This window comes from Salvelinus alpinus, chromosome 35 (genome assembly GCF_045679555.1).
Source record: "Salvelinus alpinus chromosome 35, SLU_Salpinus.1, whole genome shotgun sequence".
In the NCBI taxonomy this organism is placed as follows: domain Eukaryota; kingdom Metazoa; phylum Chordata; class Actinopteri; order Salmoniformes; family Salmonidae; genus Salvelinus; species Salvelinus alpinus.
The window spans coordinates 10,246,586-10,269,740 of record NC_092120.1 but is presented as its reverse complement, the minus strand read 5'-3'; the positions used below and the strand labels follow the sequence as shown (position 1 = coordinate 10,269,740).

Below are 23,155 nucleotides of genomic sequence, written 5' to 3'. Positions count from 1 at the left end.
ACGCTTCACCATCGAACAGTCTACGGACGAATCTGGGTTTGGCGGATGCCAGGAGAATGCTACCTGCCCCAATGCATAGTGCCAACTGTAACGTTTGGTGGAGGAGGAATAATGGTCTGGGGCTGTTTTTCATGGTTCGGGCTAGGCCCCTTAGTTCCAGTGAAGGGAAATCAATTCTTATTTTATTTTTTACCCCGTTTTCTCCCAAATTTGGGGTATCCAATTGGTTGTTACAGTCTTTTCTCATCGCTGCAACTCCCGTATGGACTCGGGAGAGGCAAAGGTCGAGAGCCGTGCGTCCTTCGAAACACTGTGTCAGCATGCACTGCGCCCAGCCCGCCACAGGAGTTGCTAGTGCGCGATGGGACAAGGACATCCCTTCCGGCCAAACCCTCACCTTAACCGGACGACAGTGAGCCAATTGTGCGTCGCCCCATGGGTCTCCCGGTCGCGGCCGGCTGCAACAGAGCCTGGACTCGAACCCAGAATCTCTAGTGCCACAGCTAGCACTCGGGAGGCCGTGAAGGGAAATCTTAACACTACAGCATACAATGACATTCTAGATGATTCTGTGGTTTCAACTTTGTGGCAATAGTTTGTGGAAGGCCCTTTCCTGTTTCAGCATGACAATGCATGCCCCTGTGCACAAAGCAAGGTCCACACAGAAATGGTTTGTCGAGATTGGTGTGGAAGAACTTGACTGGCCTGCACAGAGTCCTGACTTCAACCCCATCAAACATCTTTGGAATGAACTTGAACGCTGACTGCGAGCTAGACCCAATCGCCCAACATCAGTGCCCAACCTCAATAATGCTCCTGTGGCTGAATGGAACCAATTCTCTGCCACAATGTTCATAATCTATTGGAAAGCCTTCCAAGAACAGTGGAGGCTGTTACAGCAGCAAAGGGAGGACCAACTCTATATTATTATTTTTTTATGTTTATCGAGTAGTTGTCCACATACTTTGGTAATGTAGTGTACTTGTCCAGCATGCTTTTGAGAGCAATATGACTTTTTATGGCCTGCAACTAAATCAATGTCTTGTCTTGAAGAGCTCTTGAAGAGGTGTACATCTAATTTTAAAAGCACAAAGCACCCAATAGAAGAACCCAATAGTCAATGAGGAGTATTGTTACATCGTGCTGGTTCTCTCTCATTCTGCCACAAATCACTCAATAATTAATCTACCGAGAAATTGCAAGGAAGACATTGAATGTGTTGTTGTTACAGAACTACCTCCTCAAAGGTAGAAACTGACAAGAGATCGTAAGCCAGAGCTCAGAGTTAATCCAGTGACATGAAACATTTAGTTTTCACGCAAATCTTTTGAAATTGTCTCTGTGACAAAACGCAGACCACTGTAGTTACCAGAGACAGAGCACAAAGCTAGTGCTAGACTGAAAACATGTTCACACATGTTCCGAAAAAACCCAAGAACCTTTCTGACCCCTGATTCAATGGAATAAAGATCCAGGTTATGAACTGAGGTGCGTGGAGTGGACTGACCGTTGTAGGTGCGGTTCCACATCCTCCTGGTTACGGTTTTCCCCACAGGTCTGTCCTCTGGCGAGGTCATGGTCTCGTTCAGGGCGTGTGTGTACAGCATCAGCCCGTCGTAGAACCCTCCGGAGATTATGTTCATCTGCAGGGAAGCAAAAGGAAATTGTAGAATAGTTATTAAATCTATCATCACTTATTCTTTTGAGATGGCTTAGATCAACCATACAATACATGTATTAATAGTACATCTATACCCCTCATCCAATATATACTTTTTTTCTATCATTAGAAAGCTACTGCGTATGTCTAGCTATATTTGTGCCACTGCCATGGAGAGCAGAACTTCTTCTGCTAACTACTTGTCTCTTCTACAAGCTTCTCTACAGTGTTTGATATATTTCAAGTTAATGCCACTTTTCTATTTGTCACAGCTATAATTATTTCCTATCATCTCCATACTTATTTCTACCCCTTTATTCATTTCACAATTCTGCCTGAGGAACAATTTCCTCTTCCATCTCGTCATCTCTCCAAACAATGGTCCCAAACCAAAAGAGCTGTCCCCGTCAATCACAGAATGGAATATGAGGACAATAACCCACTCAGAGAATTCACTCAGTTCAGTTGCATCAATTGGAAACGTACAGACATAATGTCCAGACAGGGTGAATGAGGACCAGGTAGACCAGGGCAGAGCTCTCATGCTCTGTGCCTCTCTCTCATCCTCCAGAGTCAGACCTGACTATTTATTACATTAACTGCACTTAGCTGTCTGTTACAAGTGATTCATCGGCTTGTGAGGGGTGCCAGACAGCCCTGTCTGAAACCAGGACCAATGGCGAGTCTCCCTTCCTCCCGGGGGTGGAAAAGAAGCCCTGACGTACAATCCTGGATTTGTGTGTATCGAACGGGGAGGGCAGTTAGATGACGGGGCCTGTCAAGCTCTTTATTTTGCCCTCCCCTCCTGAAGTGTAAATTGTCACTGACGCGAAAGCACACACATGCATGCAAGGACACACACCTCCATCCGGAGTCAGAGATAAACGATGGAATTGAAGGCAGTCAATCTACCATATTGAGGATACGTGGATGTATCGTGCCAATCTTTGTGAGTGTGTGTGTGTGTGTGCGCATACGTGTGTGTCTCTCTCATCTCCTAAACAAGACACCAGTGATTCAGCTGCAGAAGTGTGTAGAAAATCATCATTGTGCACCTTTGTAGGGAACATAATAAGAAGATAAGCTCCACTAACTAAATTAGCTTTAAATTGAATCAATTGTCCAGGCATTGCACGCCAGCCAATTACGTATAAGCCTACTTATCGCAGCCTCTCCATCTTTCTACGCACAAACGCACAAACACACTCTCAGATGTGCAAACACCAATGAACTAGTACTACTGCTAAATGAACTAGTACTACTGATAGTTCTTTGTGTGTTGCTTTGCATGTCAGATGTGGCTCAATCAAATGTTTCATAATGAGATATTCTCTATAATATGATAGCCCTACACTGAGTGTACAAAGCATAAGGAACACCTTCCTAATATTGAGTTGCACCCCTTTTGCCCTCAGAACAGCATCAATTTGTCGGGCATGGACTCTACAAGGTGTCGAAAGCGTTCCACAGGGATGCTGGCCCTTGTTGACTCCAATGCTCCCCATAGTTGTGTCAAGTTGGCTGGATGTCCTTTGGGTGGTGGACCTTTCTTGATACACACGGGAAACTGTTGAGCGTGAAAAACCCAGCAGCGTTGCAGTTCTTGACACACTCAAACCGGTGCACCCGGCACCTAATACCATACCCTGTTCAAAGACACTTAAATCTTTTGTCTTACCCATTCATCCTCTGAATGGCACAATCCATGTCTCAGTTGTCTCACGGCTTAAAAATCCGTCTTCAAACGGTCTCCTCCCCTTCATCTACACTGATTGAAGTGAATTGAACAAGTGACATCAATAAGGGATCATAGCTTTTACCTAGATTCACCTGGTCAGTCTATGTCAAGTTCATAATGTCTTGTACTCTCAGTGTATAGATTATTATACCGAGCTTTATTCTGTGTAGTAGATCTAAGTCTTCATGCCTTAGCATGTCTTCTCCTTCATATTGCCTCAAGTCTGTGCCATGTTGAGATCAAGTTGTCTTTTTAAAATAAATACTCCTTTTGATCTCAATTCTCTCTCTCTCTCTCTCTCTCTCTCTCTCTCTCTCTCTCTCTCTCTGTATGTGTGCAGGGTGAGTCACTCCTCCTTTTTCACTTGCTCTTCATCTGCTTTGTTCTCTCTGCATGTTTTTCTCTCCTATTTCCTGCTTATAACCTTTTCTCTCTCTCCTTTCAGTTCTCATCCTCTTGATCACCCAGTCTTCCTGCAAGAGAGCACCCCCCCACCACACACACACACACACACACACACACACACACACACACACACACACACACACACACACACACACACACACACACACACACACACACACACACACACACACACACACACACACACACACACACACACACACAAACACACTTCAGCCTCTTACCAGTGAATCCTCCACCGTAAAGTTGAACATTCTCTTGGCATCTGTCTTCAGGTCCCTCACAAAATCTTTATATTCAGGGTTCTGTGGTTCCCTATAGGTCAGGATTTTCACACTCTGAGACAGACACAAAGGGAAAAAACTATTGTGATTCATAAGACAAAGGTTTCACTGAATTATACAGAATCATACCATATGATGGTGTCAGAAAATCAGGTTATCAATTTCTGCTAATGAATGAATGAACCACAGGTGTGAGAAACACCATTTCTGTGGTAGAAATGAACAGTATGTTCCTCTTTCCCAGGCCTGTCGCTTTTATAAACAGGCAACTGTTATTAGAGCCTAGTTGCTCTATTATATGTTGTCAATGTGACCAGTCATCCAGAACACATCCTCCAAAACACCTTACAACATTCATCAAACCATCTCATCTCCCATTCCTACAGTCTGTGTAGATACAGGTCCAACCTCATTCAAGCAGAAAACTAAGGTCTGAGAAGGCTAACATGTAAAAACACAGCAGTGAGAGAAGTGTTCATACGTATGGGTTATGGCATTGGTTCCCAGACCATTAGGACCCACTTAAAATCTGTGTCAACCTATGCAAAATGACCACGACCCACCAGTAGGGCCGTATGTTGTGCACCACTGATGTACAGTACGTGCATCAGTTACATTTTCAAACCTCGGGCCCTTTGTTTTGCTCTTTCAGGCTTTGTGAGATGAGACTGATATCAACACATTGATGGGATGTCACGAAACATATAGTTATGTTGCCTCTCTCCCCCTTGATGGAAAGTCTGTTATTCACTAGGGAATTGAGAAGAAAATGAAAGTACTTCACAGTGAGAGAATGGAAAATCATCCAGATTAGATTTGTCATCTCATCTGCCTGGAAGCACACTTAACACCAATGACAACCATGGGGAAACATAGGGACATCAAAATATGACTGCTTTAGGGCCTGCTGTGTAAGTCAGTGGAAAATACTGCAGATACCTGTTTCCAAGGTAATGATGGGAATGAGATGATACACTTGACTCTGATCCATGGCTTACCTGGAAGGCCTCCTTGGCGACAAGGTCGTCTTGGTCCCCTCTGGCCCACGGTTGAGCATTCTGGGAGTCCAGGCTGTGTCCAAACATGTCAATGTAGAAGAAAACAAACTCCTCCTGAGGAAGGCCTGCCCGCCGAAAGTGAACCATCAGCTGCCTGAATGTGTCCGGAGAGCAACACACAAACACCACTACAGGGGCAGAGAAAGCGAGAAAGGGTTATAAAAAGAAGAGAGTAAAGACAATAGGAGTGTAATGATAGTTATTGCACATATGGTTAAATATAGTTTCTTCTTGCAAAATACACAACAACCCACAAAAATCCTGACTTTAAATTATAGACCTGTCTAATACATGTAGGAATAACAACAATATTGTAAATGAATGAGAAACTTAACAAATTCTGAAGCAAAAGCATGTAAGGTAATATGTCCATTTTCTTTCAAGTGTATTCAACAAGCATCCTAAAAAGCATCCTTCAACCAAAGCATATAGATGTAGGATCTTGATTTGATCACTCTTTTGTTGATGAGAATTTTCCTGCACAGCAGAAAACTTGTAGTGTATTCAAGGTATCAACCCCTACAAAAAAAAAATCCAATAATTATAATACACATAATAATTCACATTTCCTGTCGCTGCAGGGTTATTTGCCTGCTGTAGCAAACTGGCTCAAATTAAGATCCTGCATCTGTAACAATGTGACAGGTCTTCAATGTAGTTCATCCTGCAGGCCAATGTTGTGTGAGCAGAATGAGAAAAGCAAAAACACATGTCTAGCTAAATAGATCAGGTTAAGAATCTCTTAATTGTATTTGAAATGCTTTATTAGTCACTCTGGTTAGCCTAGTCATACTTATCATCATACAGATATAGAATTGGAGCAAGTCTCCAACAGCAGGAAAATAATCCAGTAGCAACAGGAAATGTTAATTATGTGGATTATAATTAATGGACATTTTTATAGTCGATACATTTTTCGTAAAGGAAAATCAAGCCTGACATTTCAAAGTGGAAATTACAAATTTTAGAATCCTTGTTACTACAAGTTTAACATTTCCTGCAACAGGGTGATCAAATTAAGATCTTACATCTGTATGATGAGAAAATAATACACTAAACGCTTCAAATAACTGAATACATTTTTTAATTTGTGAATTTTAAACCAGCAGACACTGCAATACTTGGCACCAGGAGTTGTGCACCTCTTAGGCCAAGGGCTTATTGTGTCAACCACCCATTTACCATGCATCAATATCCTAATCGGATTGACCCAGTACAATGAGAGCATAGATGACCATCTATTTCTTTTCCTTACACAACAACCACTGGCCACATCTAGATAAACAGACAAACAAACAGACAAACAAGACAGACCAACACCTAATAGGCACTTCAAATCACACTTTTTTCAAAGACACACACACTTCTTCAAGACTGTTGGAAAAGCATTCCAGATGAAACTGGTTGAGAGAATGCCAAGAGTGTGCAAAGCTGTCATCAAGGCAAATGAGGGCAACTTTGAAGAATCTCAAATATAAAATATATCTTGATTTGTTTAACACTTTTGTGGTTACTAAATGATTCCATATGTGTTATTTCATAGTTTTGATGTCTTCACTATTATTCTACAATGTAGAACAGGGGTGTCAAACATACGGCCCGCGGGCCGGAACCGGCCCCCAAGGAGGTTCGATCAGGCCCGCAGGATAATTTGAAAGTGGAAAAAATGCATAAAAGACATGGAATTAATATTTTTAATTCGCTGCAATTCATGGATTATCCGCTAAGGGGCGCACTCTTTCCATCAGAGTAGAAGACAAGCCGCATCACTGAGACAGACTGAAAACAGCAGACGGTATCAATGCGCCATCTGCTGCTTGTTACGACGTTGTTAATACCTTGGTCTCTACCTCTCCGCTACACCCTCATTAGCCAAAATGTCGTTATCCAAACGGAGAAAAGTAGATAAGGAGTGTAGAATTTTCAAAGAAAAATGGACCACGTCCTATTTATTTACAGAGATGCACGGAAAACCTTCGTGCTTGGTGTGTTTGCAACAAGTTTCGGTATTGAAGGAATATAATATTCGACGCCACTACGAGACTCATCACAGCGAAAAATATGACGGCTTGCAAGGACAACTGAGAAGAGATAAGATTAACGAATTGCTGGCGGGTCTGAGGAAACAGCAGTCAACTTTCATCCAGAGCCGAGAAGTCAGTGAAGCAGCTGTAAAAGCCAGCTACCTAATTGCTAGCGAAATAGCATTAGCATCGAAGCCGTATTCCGACGGTGACTTTGTTAAACGATGCATGATGAAGGCGGCTGAACTTGTGCAAACGAGAGTGTCCAATCAGGCCCGCGTGTGGTTTGAGTAAAAAATAAAATTAACTCAGTATACTTTAAAATGACTCAAATCAAATTGAAACAAACAATTTGTAGATTGTGCCCAGCTCGCTAATAATCACCAGAATGAAAGCTAGACATAGAAAATTCCCAGAACGATGGATAGAGAACAATTCAGTTTCCAATTTTGATGTAGAGCAGGGGTGTCAAACATACGGCCCGCGGGCCGGAACCGGCCCCCAAGGAGGTTCGATCAGGCCCGCAGGATAATTTGAAAGTGGAAAAAATGCATAAAAGACATGGAATTAATATTTTTAATTCGCTGCAATTCATGGATTATCCGCTAAGGGGCGCACTCTTTCCATCAGAGTAGAAGACAAGCCGCATCACTGAGACAGACTGAAAACAGCAGACGGTATCAATGCGCCATCTGCTGCTTGTTACGACGTTGTTAATACCTTGGTCTCTACCTCTCCGCTACACCCTCATTAGCCAAAATGTCGTTATCCAAACGGAGAAAAGTAGATAAGGAGTGTAGAATTTTCAAAGAAAAATGGACCACGTCCTATTTATTTACAGAGATGCACGGAAAACCTTCGTGCTTGGTGTGTTTGCAACAAGTTTCGGTATTGAAGGAATATAATATTCGACGCCACTACGAGACTCATCACAGCGAAAAATATGACGGCTTGCAAGGACAACTGAGAAGAGATAAGATTAACGAATTGCTGGCGGGTCTGAGGAAACAGCAGTCAACTTTCATCCAGAGCCGAGAAGTCAGTGAAGCAGCTGTAAAAGCCAGCTACCTAATTGCTAGCGAAATAGCATTAGCATCGAAGCCGTATTCCGACGGTGACTTTGTTAAACGATGCATGATGAAGGCGGCTGAACTTGTGCAAACGAGAGTGTCCAATCAGGCCCGCGTGTGGTTTGAGTAAAAAATAAAATTAACTCAGTATACTTTAAAATGACTCAAATCAAATTGAAACAAACAATTTGTAGATTGTGCCCAGCTCGCTAATAATCACCAGAATGAAAGCTAGACATAGAAAATTCCCAGAACGAGGGATAGAGAACAATTCAGTTTCCAATTTTGATGTAGAGGAAATGCAACAAATTTTCAATGCGGCCCTCCGGACCTCACTGAAGACCGAATGCGGCCCCCAGGGCAAGATGAGTTTGACACCCCTGATGTAGAGGAAATGCAACAAATTTTCAATGCGGCCCTCCGGACCTCACTGAAGACCGAATGCGGCCCCCAGGGCAAGATGAGTTTGACACCCCTGATGTAGAAAATAGTAAAAATTAACAAGAAACCTTGAATTAGTAGGCGTGTCCAAACTTTTGACTGGTATTGTATGAGATATTTTTGTATTTCATGTGTTCACTTTATCATTATGGGGTATATATTGTGTGTTGGGTGGGAGGAAAAAAATATTTAATTCATTCTAAATTCAGGCTTTAACACAACAAAATATGGAAAAATAAATTTTGGGTGGGGATTTTTTATTTTTTTACCCCCTTTTTCTCCCTAATTTCGTGGTATCCAATTGTTAGTAGTTACTGTCTTGTCTCATCGCTACAACTCCCATACGGGCTCGGGAGAGACGAAGGTCGAGAGCCATGCGTCCTCCGAAACACAACCCAACCACAACACAACCCATTGCTTCTTAACACAGCGCGCATCCAACCCGGAAGCCAGCCACACAAATGTGTCGGAGGACACACCGTACACCTAGTGACCTGGTCAGCGCGCACTGCGCCTGGCCCGCCACAGGAGTCGCTAGTGCGTGATCAGACAAGGATATGCCTACCGGCCAAACCCTCCCTGGCCCGGACGATGCTAGGCCAATTGTGCGTCGCCCCATAGACCTCCCGGTCGCGGCCGGCTGCGACAGAGCCTGGTCTCGAACCCAGAGTCTCTGGGGGCACAGCTAGCACTGCGATGCAGTGCCTTAGACCACTGCACCACCCAGGAGGCCGGGGTATGAATACTTTCTGAAGGTATGGTAAATAGGGGTAATGAGTGAAAGGAAGGGGGACAGTCAATGTTAGCCCGCAGGCTAATTGTGCTGGGGTATAGTGCCTGTGGCGGTGTGTCAAAGACAGTGATCTGAAACAGGGCTCTATTAGCTCTATGATCAGCTCTGCTCCCATCCAGAGGTTAACTGTCTCGGTCAGACGCTTCATTAGCCTGGGTAATTACTGCAGGCTGCCAAGTACCTGGCACTGCCATGGCAGCACACAGTAGGTGTGTGTGGATGTCAAACCGTGTTCAGCATTCTCTGTGCGCCATTGTGTTAGTTTTGCCTGGTCCAAAAACAACCCTTAAGCTCTATTCCCCATAAGCAGGTTGTGCTGCTGTGATCCTGTGTGGCCTGTTCTAGTACAGGTAGGTCTAGGCTTATCTAGTCTTGTCTATTCTAACTTGTCATAGTGTATTGTGTTCTGGGCTGGTCAGGTCTGATGGGTTATTGTGTTATGGTCTACTTAGGGTCTTGTCCAACGACGGACTAGCCATCTGGAGCACTGGGAGTTTTCCCGGTGGACCGCTTGATAATTGGGGCCGATGCAACGCAAAATATAAATAACCCCAACCCCCGCTTAAATAAAAATAACCAAGTGCTCTGTGTCTGACTGGCCCAGGCGAGTGGACTGCCGGCCCACTGCAGTTGGGTATTACATCTGTCAGCCTCTCTCTTCCAGCCAATTACTTTTGGTCCAGTCCATTCTAACTTTACCTGAGCCCCGCCCCTTTCCCATCTCTGTTAAGTGGTGACATTTGGATAAATAGTGCAGTGGAGCAAGATGGACAAACAAAAAGAGAAAAACGTAAAGGTGGTGCTGAAAAGCGGAGAGAGAAGAGGTTGAAGTTCCTTGAAGCTGATGCAGCCAAATGTTTTAAAATAACTAATTATTCATTTGGCGCCGTTACCAGTCAATCATCTCAGCCTAGTGGGCCTGAAGGCACTGGCAGCAGAGAGGAGAGAGAGCAGAGAGAGCAGCCCATTGAGCCCAGCGATACCAGTTCGACTGTTAGTCAAGGTTTGCAGCTGAAGCGGTAAGACAGAAGACAATAGAGATAAGATAAGCAATGTTTGGGTTTCGATAGCTGGCTATTTAGCTATATCGGGTGCCTCTTGTTGAAACAAGTGCTCGTCAATGTCACTTTTCGTGAACCGACCAATCACAGCCTGGATGGGGCGGGACATTAAAAAAAGGTTGACGTGCTACAGCAAACTTTCAAAATGTTGAACTCATTGTTATGCATGAATGGTTATGATTAATGACAAGTTAGTACTTAGCATTAACAAATTAGAGACTAACCACCAATGAAATGTAGATCATTTTTCTTGCACAAGTATATAATGATGGAACAAAACCTACAAAAATTATAAATGTTGGTTGTGTATTTCTTAAACTGCTGTATTGTCCAATTGGAATTAATATTATACTAGTGGTATATAGTATACTATTACATGAAATTATGAATATACTAACATTATGTAATTCATATTAATATATATATATATACTAACATTATACTATTATATTAACATTATACTTTTTATTTAACATTCAAATATTATACTAATATACTAATATATACTAATTACTCATCCAGGTTGAGGATAGTGCATCTGCAGTGGACAGATGTAGATTGAGCCAGAGCCAGGATGCCACTGACTGCCACCCCAATTTTTTATTATTTTAAGAGGCCGAAGTCAGGGGACCTAGATATGTTTTTTAGCTTCCACCCCCAACAAAAGTGTGAAAAGTCTGTGGTGCAGAAGGTTTTCTTTTGTAAATATGGGACCAACTGGAAGTGGCTGTCATGCAGTGAAGAGAACCATGCTTTATTCTGCTTCATTTGTATGGCATTTGCAAAGCCCACAGAGAACAGCCCTTTCATGAATGGAATGTCAGACTGGAAGTATATCCATCAGAGAGTGAAAGAGCATTATGCATAGAGATTATGCTGAGGCCTACTTTCTAAGGTCCTCCAAAGGTATCATTGAGAGCCTGTTCATCTGCAGTCTGATGTCTGCTCATAGAGAGCAAGTGAACAGAAGAAGGCAAGTGCTAGAGCGCATTATAGATGTTGTTAAAGTCATAGGCAAGAGGGATCTGAGCTAGAGAGGCCTGCAGTCTGAAGCAGCTTATACACTAGATGACAGCAGCATTGACCATGGCAACTTTTTAGAGATGATCATTCTGCTGGGAAAGTACAACCTGTATATGAAATAGCATCTCACTGCCTGCATAGAGAAAAGCAAAACACTGCATGAGTCTGGGTCAAGAGGGGGCAGAGGCTCTCTAATCACTCTATTATCAAAGACTACCATCGATAACGTCATTACCACCATCCAACACACAATACAGGCCACCATAGCAAGTAAAATCCAGGAAGCTGGCATGTTTTCAGTCCAGATTGACACTACGCAGGACATTACAACACAAGACCAATGCTCTGTCAGAGTCAGATATGTGACGAACGTCATCCAAGAGAGGCTTGTGGCTGTGGTGAAATGCGAGGCATCCACTGGACAATACTTTGTCCAGGTACTGAGTGAAGTACTGGAAAACATGAAGCTTGACATCAGCAAGTGCATTGGCAATTCCACTGATGGAGCCTCCAGTATGCAAGGCCAGTATAAAGGCTTCTCTGCCTTGCTCTCTGAAAAGTCCACCAATCAAGTGCATGTGTGGTGCTTTGCACACATTTTGAACCTTGTTTTGGCAGACAGAATCCGTGAAGCAGCTCATAGGCAGCACGCCACATCTGAGACCTCCCAACCACCCAGTAACTGTTCATCTAGTTGTGGATTGGTTCAATCTACCCCGGCTCCCCGAGAACCCCACTTACCTCCTCCGGAGCGTTATGCAGGTGATCCTGGTACCTGCCGGGCATTCCTTTCCCAATGCTCCCTCATTTTCGAACTCCAGCCCTCTTCATTCCCGTCGGACCGATCGAAGATAGCGTATTTAATCACGCTAATGTCCGGAAGGGCGCTCTCCTGGGCGACGGCTGTGTGGGAGGAGCAATCTGCTGTGTGCCATAGCCTTGGAGGAATTTAAGGCAGAAATTAGGAAGGTTTTTGATTCTCCGGGAGGGAGGCGGCTCGAAAACTACTGCAGGTACGTCAGAACTCCCGTAGTGTGGCAGACTACGCATTTGATTTTCGCACATTGGCTGCCGAGACTTCCTGGAATCCGGAGGCTCTGTTCGACACCTTCCTTCACGGACTGTCGGAGGGGATAAAGGACGAGCTCGCAGCTTGGGAAATACCACTGGACCTTAATTCCCTCATCGCCCTTTCAATTAGGATTGATGGGCGCCTATGAGAAAGCCGGTGTGAGAGGAGGTCGGGCCTCGGGAACACTCGTTCATCTGTTGATGCTGGAATCCGGAAATCCCCGAAGTGTGTATTTCCGAGGAGAGCCGAAAACACCGAAGGTTCCTCGAGAATCATCGGCGACGGGTGAGTTGGATACTCCAGAGCCCATGCAACTGGGAAGAGCTAGATTATCGGTTGGGGAACGCTTGCGTAGGCTGAGTTCTAACTGTTGTCTGTACTGTGGAGGTGTGGGACATTATATAGTCACCTGCCCTGTTAAGAAACCCTTTTCTCTAGTGGGTACAAGTACTCTGGTGAGCCAGATTGGGAGTTCCCTAATTCCCATCACCCGTACACCTTTTTTTGTGATTCTGCTGTGGGGAGACCAGTCTAAGATCAGTCTAAGTCAGTCTAACCCGTATCTGAACGAGCACTGTGCTATGGGTGACTCTTCCAGTTGAGCAATGACTCTGGTGCTGATGAAAGTGTTCTGGATGCTACCATGGTTTCTGAATTAAGTATTCCCACTCAAACTCTCTCTGTCCTCATGGATGCAAGGGCACTGGACGGCCGTTCAATTAGAAGAGTCACCCATAGCACAGTGCCCGTTCAGATACGGGTTTCAGGAAACCACAGTGAGACCATACAGTTCCTCCTCATCAATTCACCCCATGTTCCTGTTGTTCTGTGATTTTCTTGGCTCCAAAAACACAACCCTGTTATTGACTGGACCACGAGCTCAATCCTGGGTTGGAGCCCGTTTTGCCATTCCCATTGCCTTAAAGAGGCACAGCCGTCCCCGAGACGTCCTCCTCAGGGCGTAAGCAAAGCCTCCGATGTCTCTTCCATTCCCACTGAGTACCATGACCTCCTGGAGGTATTCAGTAAGGCACGTGCTACTTCTCTTCCCCCGCACCGTCCTTATGATTGTGCCATTGATCTCCTCCCCAGCACCACACCACCTCGTGGTCGGCTATATTCTCTATCCGGGCCAGAGACCAAGGCCATGGAGGAGTACATTGAGGAATCTCTGGCTACTGGAGGCATCCATCCGTCTGCATCTCCTGCCGGTGCAGGGTTTTTCTTTGTGGAGAAGAAGGACAAGACCCTGCATCCGTGCATTGACTACCGGGGTCTTAATGATATAACGGTCAAGAATCGTTACCCCCTACCACTCCTCTCTTCAGCTTTCGAACCTCTCCAGGGGGCCACCATTTTTTCCAAGCTGGACCTTCGGAATGCCTACCACTTGGTTCGGATACGCGAAGGAGATGAGTGGAAGACAGCCTTTAATACAGCCAGTGGACATTATGAGTACCAGGTCATGCCGTTTGGACTCACCAATGCCCCCGCCGTCTTCCAGGCCCTGGTAAACAATGTGCTCCGGGACATGCTAAATCGTTTTGTGTTCGTCTACCTTGACGACATCCTGTTCTTTTCCCGGTCTGCCCAAGAACACGTTCTCCATGTCAGACACGTCCTTCAGCGCATCCTGGAGAACCAGTTGTTTGTGAAAGCCGAGAAGTTTGAGTTCCACTACTCTACAATCTCCTTTCTGGGATATGTCATCGCTGGTGGAAATGTCCAAATGGACCCTGAAAAGGTGAAAGCAGTGGTAGATTGGCCTCAACCTACGTCCAGAGTGCAGTTACAACGTTTCCTGGGGTTCACTAACTTCTACCACCGTTTCATTCGGGGCTACAGCACCCTGGCGGCCCCCCTCTCTGCACTCACCTCTCCTAAAGTACCGTTCACATGGTCTCCAGCTGTTGACAGAGCCTTTGTGGACCTGAAGCATTGGTTCACCACAGCACCCATCCCATCAATTTGTGGTGGAGGTTGATGCTTCTGATGTTGGAGTGGGGGCCATCCCAGCGATCTATCCCAGCGATCTGCCCAGGACCAAAAGCTCCACCCCTTTGCCTTCCTGTCCCATTGTCTCAATCCTGCAGAAAGGATCTACGACGTAGGCAACTGAGAACATCTGGCGGTCAAGATGGCGCTGGAAGAGTGGAGGCACTGGCTGGAAGGAGCAGAACAGCCATTTTTAGTTTGGACCGACCATAAAAATGTGGAATATCTCCGTACAGCCAAGCACCTTAACTCAAAGCAGGCCCGGTGGACTTTGTTATTTACAAGATTCAACTTCACCATTTCCTACCACCCAGGGTCCAAAAATGTGAAGCCTGACTCCCTCTCCCGCCTATAGAGTTGCTCTGCCACACCCTCGGTCTCCGAAACCATTCTCCCTACCTCATGCCTTGTGGCTTCTGTGGGTTGGGGTATGGAAACCATGGTTCACAAGGTACAACGTTCCCAGCCTGAACCTGAAAGGATCCCGGCTAACCGGTTGTTTGTCCCAGACTCAGTCTGGTCCCGGGTCCTGAAATGGGCTCATTCCTCCAGGCTGACCTGTCATCCAGGTTCCTGTCGAACACTAGCCTTCCTCCGACAATGTTTCTGGTGGCCCACAATGGTTCCTGACGTCTCTGCCTTCGTCGCCGCATTCACTGTGTGTGCTCAGAACAAGACTCCACAGCAAGCTCCTTCTGGCCTCCTTCAGCCACTACCTGTTCCTCATCGTCCCTGGTCCCATATCTCTCTGTACTTTGTCACTGGGCTTCCTCCGTCTGATGGCAACACCGTCATTCTGACGGTAGTGGATCGCTTCTCCAAGGCCACCCATTTCATCCCTCTCCCCAAACTACCCTCTGCCAAGGAGACGGCCCAGCTCATGGTGCAGCACGTCTTCCGGATCCATGGACTCCAGGTGGACATTGTCTCCGACCAGGGCCCTCAGTTCTCGTCTCAGTTCTGGAAGGCATTCCCCAATCTAAAGGCCAGTCGGAGCGAGCTAACCAGGACCTGGAAATCACCCTAAGATGCCTGGTTTCAACCAACCCCACTACCTGAGTATGCCCCGAACACCCTGCCCTGTTCAGCCACGGGACTTCCCAGAACAAGAGAAGTCAACGTACCCTCAGCCCAGATGTTCGTCCACTGCTGTCGACGTACCTGGAGAAGAGCTCGGGCGGCACTTCTCAAGACCAACTCCAGGTATCGTCAACAAGCGGATCGCTGCCGGACTCCAGCTCCCCGCTACCGCATTGGGCAGAGGGTATGGCTTTCCACACGGGACCTGCCCCTTCGGGTGGAGTCCCGCAAACTGTCCCTCCGTTTTATTGGTCCTTTTCCCATCTCTAGAGTCCTTAGTTCCACTGCTGTCCGTCTCTTGTTATCCCCGTACCCTCCGTATTCACCCTACTGCCCATGTGTCTAGGATTAAGCCCGTGTCTCACAGCGCTTTGTCTTCTGTCTCCAGGCCCACCCCTCCTCCCTGTGTCATCAATAGCCATCCGGCATACACGGTAAAATGCCTCCTGGGTGTTCGACCACAGGGCAGGGGTATCCAGTACCTGGTTGACTGGGAGGGTTATGGCCCGGAGGAGAGGTGCTGGGTTCCTGGATCCAGCCCTCATCGCCGACTTCCACCGCCGACACCCCGGTCAACCAGGTATGCGCCCAGGTAGGATGCCAGATGGCGCCCCTAGAGGGGGCGGTACTGTCACACCCTGATCTGTTTCACCTGTCCTATTGCTTGTCTCCACCCCCTCCAGGTGTCGCTTATTATCCCGGTGTATTTATCCCTGTGTTTCCTGTCTCTCTGTACCAGTTCGTCTTGTTTGTCAAGTCAACCAGCGTTTTTGTGTCTCAGCTCCTGCTTTTCCCAGTCTCTCTTTTCTCGCCCTCCTGGTTTTGACCCTTGCCTGTCCTCACTCTGAGCCCGCCTGCCTGACCACTCTGCCTGCCCCTGACCTCGAGCCTGCCTATCGCCTGGTACTGTTTGGACTGACCTGGTTTATGAACTCTCAACCATCTGCCTCCTGTGTCTGCATTTGGGTCTCGCCTGGTGTCCTTATAGTATGGTTATGTCTACAGAGGAGCAGCTGAAAGGAATGGCAAGAGATTTTGAAAAAGTCAAGGCAGCTGCAGACACATTTGTTCAGTGGGCCAACAGGAAGTCGCAGGAACGGGATGAGGAAACAGAGCTGGAGTTAGAGACCACTCTGCCAACAAAAAGGGCTCGAAATAAGAAAACCATGCCTGGAGAGATGACACAATATGAGACATTTATTGGGGCAGAGAGTGCATACAGGATTGGTGTCCATAATCAAATTCTGGATACAGGTATAGATAACGTCCATCTGCGATTTCTGAGTAATGGCACTTTGTATGCCGACATGGCTCTTCTGGACCCTAAAAACTTTAGTCAGCTAACATCCAGTGCCAGTGGCCTTCCACAGACAGCCCTTCAAGAACTAAGCAAATGTTTGATCAAATTTGACAGCAGAGCAACGGTGGCCAATTTACAGAGTGAGCTCATGAGTCTGGCAGAACAGTGGACTAGGTTAAAACAATCGGGATTTGAAGAATACACAACCAGGACTATGGAGGATCATGGACCTGAAGGAAATTAAGACGAGGTGGAGATGGTGAACAAGAGCTGTTCATCTTGCAAGGACTGTCCAGTGTGTTGCTACTGTATTCTTAGTCAGTACAACCTATTGACGACGCATACCACATCCTGGGCCTTGCTTACAAGATCCTACTTACCCTGTCAATAACCCAGGTAGCTTGTGAGCGGAGCTTCTCTACTCTGAAATTCATCAAGAGTAGGCTCAACAGCACCTGGAGGCTTTTATGCTCATGGCTACTGAGCGAGATGTTTTTTTGTTTGTTTTTTGTTTGTTCCAAGATGGCTTAGCAGTTCAGACGTCATTTCTGTTTCGTATTGTCGTGTCCTGTATATATATATATTTACACCTTTCTTCGCATATCTTTTATATATTTTATTATCCAAGAACTCAACTACAAAAGCTTTCCTGCAAAAGCTTTCCTGCAACCCGCTTCACCAATTACAAAAAAGTATTATTTACCTCAAATCTGAAAATCCACCGTGGAAGCTAGCCAGGGGCTAATTCAGAAGCTAGCCAGAAAGCTAACCAGAAGCTATCCGATAGCTAGCCAGAAGCTAATCTGTAGCTGCCCAGAAATTAGCCGGTCTGCTGGCTAGCGTTGGTGTTTCAGCTGCCCACGTTTTGTGGTCATCAGCTATTCCTTTAGCTCGATAATCTACCGGCACTTTTGTGCAACGCGACTCGGACCGGAGCATTCCGGGACTTTTTTCTCTCTCAGTTTCCCCGGATTTCAGCCGCAGGCTCTGGACATTTGCAGCTAGCTAGCTGCAAACCGTGTGACTATTGGCTTACGTCGATCCCGGAGCAAACTCAAATCATTCCGGAGCTAGCCAGCTGAGGAGTTCCATCAGCCATTCCTGGGCTACAGTCACCTATCCGGACCCGTTTTTTTTTTTGTTTTGTTGTTGCTGCAGATACGGAGCCCCACCGGGCCTTCACGACTGACTGCCGACGTTATCTGCCCGAGGGAGTTATCCAACTGGCACCTCCGTCCCGACGTTACCTGAACGCTCAACTGGGGCCCGCTAACCGTTAGCTGTCTTATCGGCTGCTATCTGAATAAGTATATCGGACAATTATTATTATTATTTATTTATTTTATTTTCTTCTTGGGTCACTATATCTATTTTGCCAATTTGGATTGATCCCCTCTACCACACGGAACCCCACTAACCTACCGACGGAAACGCACGAGGTATCTACAAATAGACTTCCATACTATGCTACCCGGCCAGCTGTCTGGATCGCCGTGACCCCAACCAACCTCTACTCACTGGACCCTTATTGATCACTCGATTAAGCATGCCTCTCCTTAATGTAAATATGCCTTGTCCATTGCTGTTCTGGTTAGTGTTTATTGGCTTATTTCACTGTAGAGCCTCTAGCCCTGCTCACTATACCATATCCAACCTCACAGTTCCACCACCCACATATGCGATGACATCACCTGGTTTCAATGATGTTTCTAGAGACAATATCTCTCTCATCATCACTCAATACCTAGGTTTACCTCCACTGTATTCACATCCTACCATACCTTTGTCTGTACATTATTCCTTTAAGCTATTTTATCGCCCCCAGAAACTTCCTTTTACTCTCTGCTCTAGAAGTTCTAGACGACCAATTCTCATAGCTTTTAGCCGTACCCTTATCCTACTCCTCCTCTGTTCCTCTGGTGATGTAGAGGTGAATCCAGGCCCTGCAGTACCTAGCTCCACTCCTATTCCCCAGGCGCTCTCTTTTGATGACTTCTGTAACCGTAATAGCCTTGGCTTCATGCATGTTAACATTAGAAGCCTCCTCCCTAAGTTTGTTTTGTTCACTGCTTTAGCACACTCTGCCAACCCGGATGTTTTAGCCGTGTCTGAATCCTGGCTTAGAAAGACCACCAAAAATTCTGACATTTTCATCCCCAACTACAAGATTTTCAGACAAGATAGAACGGCCAAAGGGGGCGGTGTTGCAATCTATTGCAAAGATTGCCTGCAGAGTTCTGTTTTACTATCCAGGTCTGTTCCCAAACAATTTGAACTTCTACTTTTAAAAATCCACCTCTCTAAAAACAAGTCTCTCACCGTTGCCGCCTGCTATAGACCACCCTCTGCCCCCAGCTGTGCTCTGGACACTATATGTGAACTGATTGCCCCCCATCTATCTTCAGAGCTCGTGCTGCTAGGCGACCTACATTTTAACATGCTTAACACCCCAGCCACCCTACAATCTAAGCTTGATGCCCTCAATCTCACACAAATTATCAATGAACCTACCAGGTACCACCCCAATTCCGTAAACACGGGTACCCTCATAGATATCATCCTAACAAACTTGCCCTCCAAATACACCTCTGCTGTTTTCAACCAAGATCTCAGCGATCACTGCCTCATTGCCTGCATCCGTAATGGGTCAGCGGTCAAACGACCTCCACTCATCACTGTCAAACGCTCCCTGAAACACTTCAGCGAGCAGGCCTTTCTAATCGACCTGGCCGAGGTATCCTGGAAGGATATTGATCTCATCCCGTCAGTAGAGGATGCCTGGACATTTTTTTTAAATGCCTTCCTCACCATCTTGAATAAGCATGCCCCATTCAAGAAATTTAGAACCAGGAACAGATATAGCCCTTGGTTCTCTCCTGACCTGACTGCCCTTAACCAACAGAAAAACATCCTATGGCGTTCTGCATTAGCATCGAACAGCCCCCGTGATATGCAACTTTTCAGGGAAGCTAGAAACCAGTATACACAGGCAGTTAGAAAAGCCAAGGCTAGCTTTTTCAAGCAGAAATTTGCTTCCTGCAACACAAATTCAAAAAAGTTCTGGGACACTGTAAAGTCCATGGAGAATAAGAACACCTCCTCCCAGCTTCCAACTGCTCTGAAGATAGGAAACACTGTCACCACCGACAAATCCACTATAATTGAGAATTTCAATAAGCATTTTTCTACGGCTGGCCATGCTTTCCACCTGGCTACCCCTACCCCGGACAACAGCACTGCCCTCCCCTCTGCTACTCGCCCAAGCCTTCCCCATTTCTCTTTCTCCCAAATACAGTCAGCTGATGTTATAAAAGAGCTGCAAAATCTGGACCCTTACAAATCAGCCGGGCTAGATAATCTGGACCCTTTCTTTCTAAAACTATCTGCTGAAATTGTTGCCACCCCTATTACTAGCCTTTTCAACCTCTCTTTCGTGTCGTCTGAGATTCCCAAAGATTGGAAAGCAGCTGCGGTTATCCCCCTCTTCAAAGGGGGGGACACTCTTGACCCTAACAGCTACAGACCTATATCTATCCTACCCTGCCTTTCTAAGGTCTTCGAAAGCCAAGTCAACAAACAGATTACCGACCATTTCGAATCCCACCATACCTTCTCCGCTATGCAATCTGGTTTCAGAGCTGGTCATGGGTGCACCTCAGCCACGCTCAAGGTCATAAACGATATCTTAACCGCCATCGATAGGAAACAATACTGTGCAGCCGTATTCATTGACCTGGCCAAGGCTTTTGACTCTGTCAATCACCACATCCTCATCGGCAGACTCGACAGCCTTGGTTTCTCTAATGATTGCCTCGCCTGGTTCACCAACTACTTCTCTGATCGAGTTCAGTGTGTCAAATCGGAGGGTCTGTTGTCCGGGCCTCTGGCAGTCTCCATGGATGTGCCACAGGGTTCAATTCTTGGACCGACTCTCTTCTCTGTATACATCAATGATGTCGCTCTTGCTGCTGGTGATTCTCTGATCCACCTCTACGCAGACGACACTATTCTGTATACTTCTGGCCCTTCTTTTGACACTGTGTTAACAACCCTCCAGGCGAGCTTCAATGCCATACAACTCTCCTTCCGTGGCCTCCAATTGCTCTTAAATACAAGTAAAACTAAATGCATGCTCTTCAACCGATCGCTGCCTGCACCTGCCCGCCTGTCCAACATCACTACTCTGGACGGCTCTGACTTAGAATATGTGGACAACTACAAATACCTAGGTGTCTGGTTAGACTGTAAACTCTCCTTCCAGACTCACATCAAACATCTCCAATCCAAAGTTAAATCTAGAATTGGCTTCCTATTCCGCAACAAAGCATCCTTCACTCATGCTGCCAAACATACCCTTGTAAAACTGACCATCCTACCAATCCTCGACTTCGGTGATGTCATTTACAAAATAGCCTCCAAAACCCTACTCAATAAATTGGATGCAGTCTATCACAGTGCCATCCGTTTTGTCACCAAAGCCCCATATACTACCCACCACTGCGACCTGTACACTCTCGTTGGCTGGCCCTCGCTTCATACTCGTCGCCAAACCCACTGGTTCCTGGTCATCTACAAGACCCTGCTAGGTAAAGTCCCCCCTTATCTCAGCTCGCTGGTCACCATAGCAACACCTACCTGTAGCACGCGCTCCAGCAGGTTTATCTCTCTGGTCACCCCCAAAACCAATTCTTCCTTTGGCCGCCTCTCCTTCCAGTTCTCTGCTGCCAATGACTGGAACGAACTACAAAAATCTCTGAAACTGGAAACACTTATCTCCCTCACTAGCTTTAAGCACCAGCTGTCAGAGCAGCTCATAGATTACTGCACCTGTACATAGCCCATCTATAATTTAGCCCAAACAACTACCTCTTTACCTACTGTATTTATTTATTTATTTTGCTCCTTTGCACCCCATTATTTCTGTCTCTACTTTGCGCTTTCTTCCACTGCAAACCAACCATTCCAGTGTTTTTAGTTTTTATTTTACTTGCTGTGTTGTATTTACTTCGCCACCATGGCCTTTTTATATTTTTATTTATTTATACATATATTTGTTTGCCTTCACCTCCCTTATCTCACCTCACTTGCTCACATTGTATATAGACTTATTTTTTTTCACTGTATCATTGACTATATGTTTGTTTTACTCCATGTGTAACTATGTGTTGTTGTATGTGTCGAACTGCTTTGCTTTATCTTGGCCAGGTCGCAATTGTAAATGAGAACGTGTTCTCAATTTGCCTACCTGGTTAAATAAAGGTTAAATAAATAAATAAATAAAAAAATGGCCCTGGACAGTGACCTGGTTATAGATGGCATTGATGAGAGAAGTAAACTGCTGCAGAAATTGCTAATTTAAGGAAGTAGGAAATATGTTTATTTTAATTTTATTCTCTGACTTGCCTACTCACCAGTCTTTTCACCTACAAATTTCTTCTTGTATTATTTATTTTACTGGTCAGATGGTTCCAGAGATTCTTGCCACCTTGCTGCCAGTGCCATTGTGCCAATATGTGCTCCCTCTAGCCAGCCTCCTCCTAAGAGCAACACGTTCCCCTTATTCTATTTGACATCTATTTTGCTAAAGTTATTGTTATAAATATTGTTCAGTAATCTTGTTTACATAAAGTGTGGCGTGGATAGTGGTGTATCACTGGGGGGGTTTTGGTGGGCCGGTCTGAGTCAAAAAGTCCAGGGCCATTTTCATTTCTAGTCCGTCCCTGGTCTTATCTAGTTTATTGTGGTCTGGTCTGGCACCGTGTGGCGTGGAAGAGTGGCACAGGAAGTCTCCAAGGGCGTGATGACATTCCTGTAGCACGTACTTCCTGTCCTGGCGGCTCTATTGTTTCAGGGTTTAATGACACTGTTCAGGAAGTGAGCAGTGGAACCAAACCAACAAACCTAAGGAGACTAAAAGGGATCTCCCGGGTCGCCCTGGGCTCAGGAGGCTTACAAAAGTATAAGGAGGGTCTAAGTGCCCTCCTCCTGGTGAGACTCCATCCTCATCCGGATCCCCTCCAAACAATGGCGCCACCAGTGGTTTGGTGCCACACTCAACTTTTAGTGGCACCAAGATATATAACATTTGGTGTAAGACAAGCTGTTGACAACATGAGTGGATTGAAACAAACCA

At 45.8% G+C, this 23,155-nt stretch overlaps 1 protein-coding gene across 4 annotated transcripts in view; it reads right to left on the bottom strand.

Moving 5' to 3' along the window:
* LOC139564509 (atrial natriuretic peptide receptor 1-like) overlaps positions 1-23,155 on the bottom strand; it is a 70,192-nt gene that overhangs the window by 29,232 nt on the left and 17,805 nt on the right. For all 4 annotated transcript variants that reach the window (XM_071384095.1, XM_071384092.1, XM_071384094.1 and 1 more), the window contains exons 3-5: positions 5,104-5,291; positions 4,046-4,159; positions 1,508-1,643 (exon numbers count right to left, since the gene is read on the bottom strand). In XM_071384095.1, the coding sequence (XP_071240196.1) occupies positions 1,508-1,643; positions 4,046-4,159; positions 5,104-5,291 (438 nt within the window). The remainder of the gene's footprint in view (positions 1-1,507; positions 1,644-4,045; positions 4,160-5,103; positions 5,292-23,155) is intronic.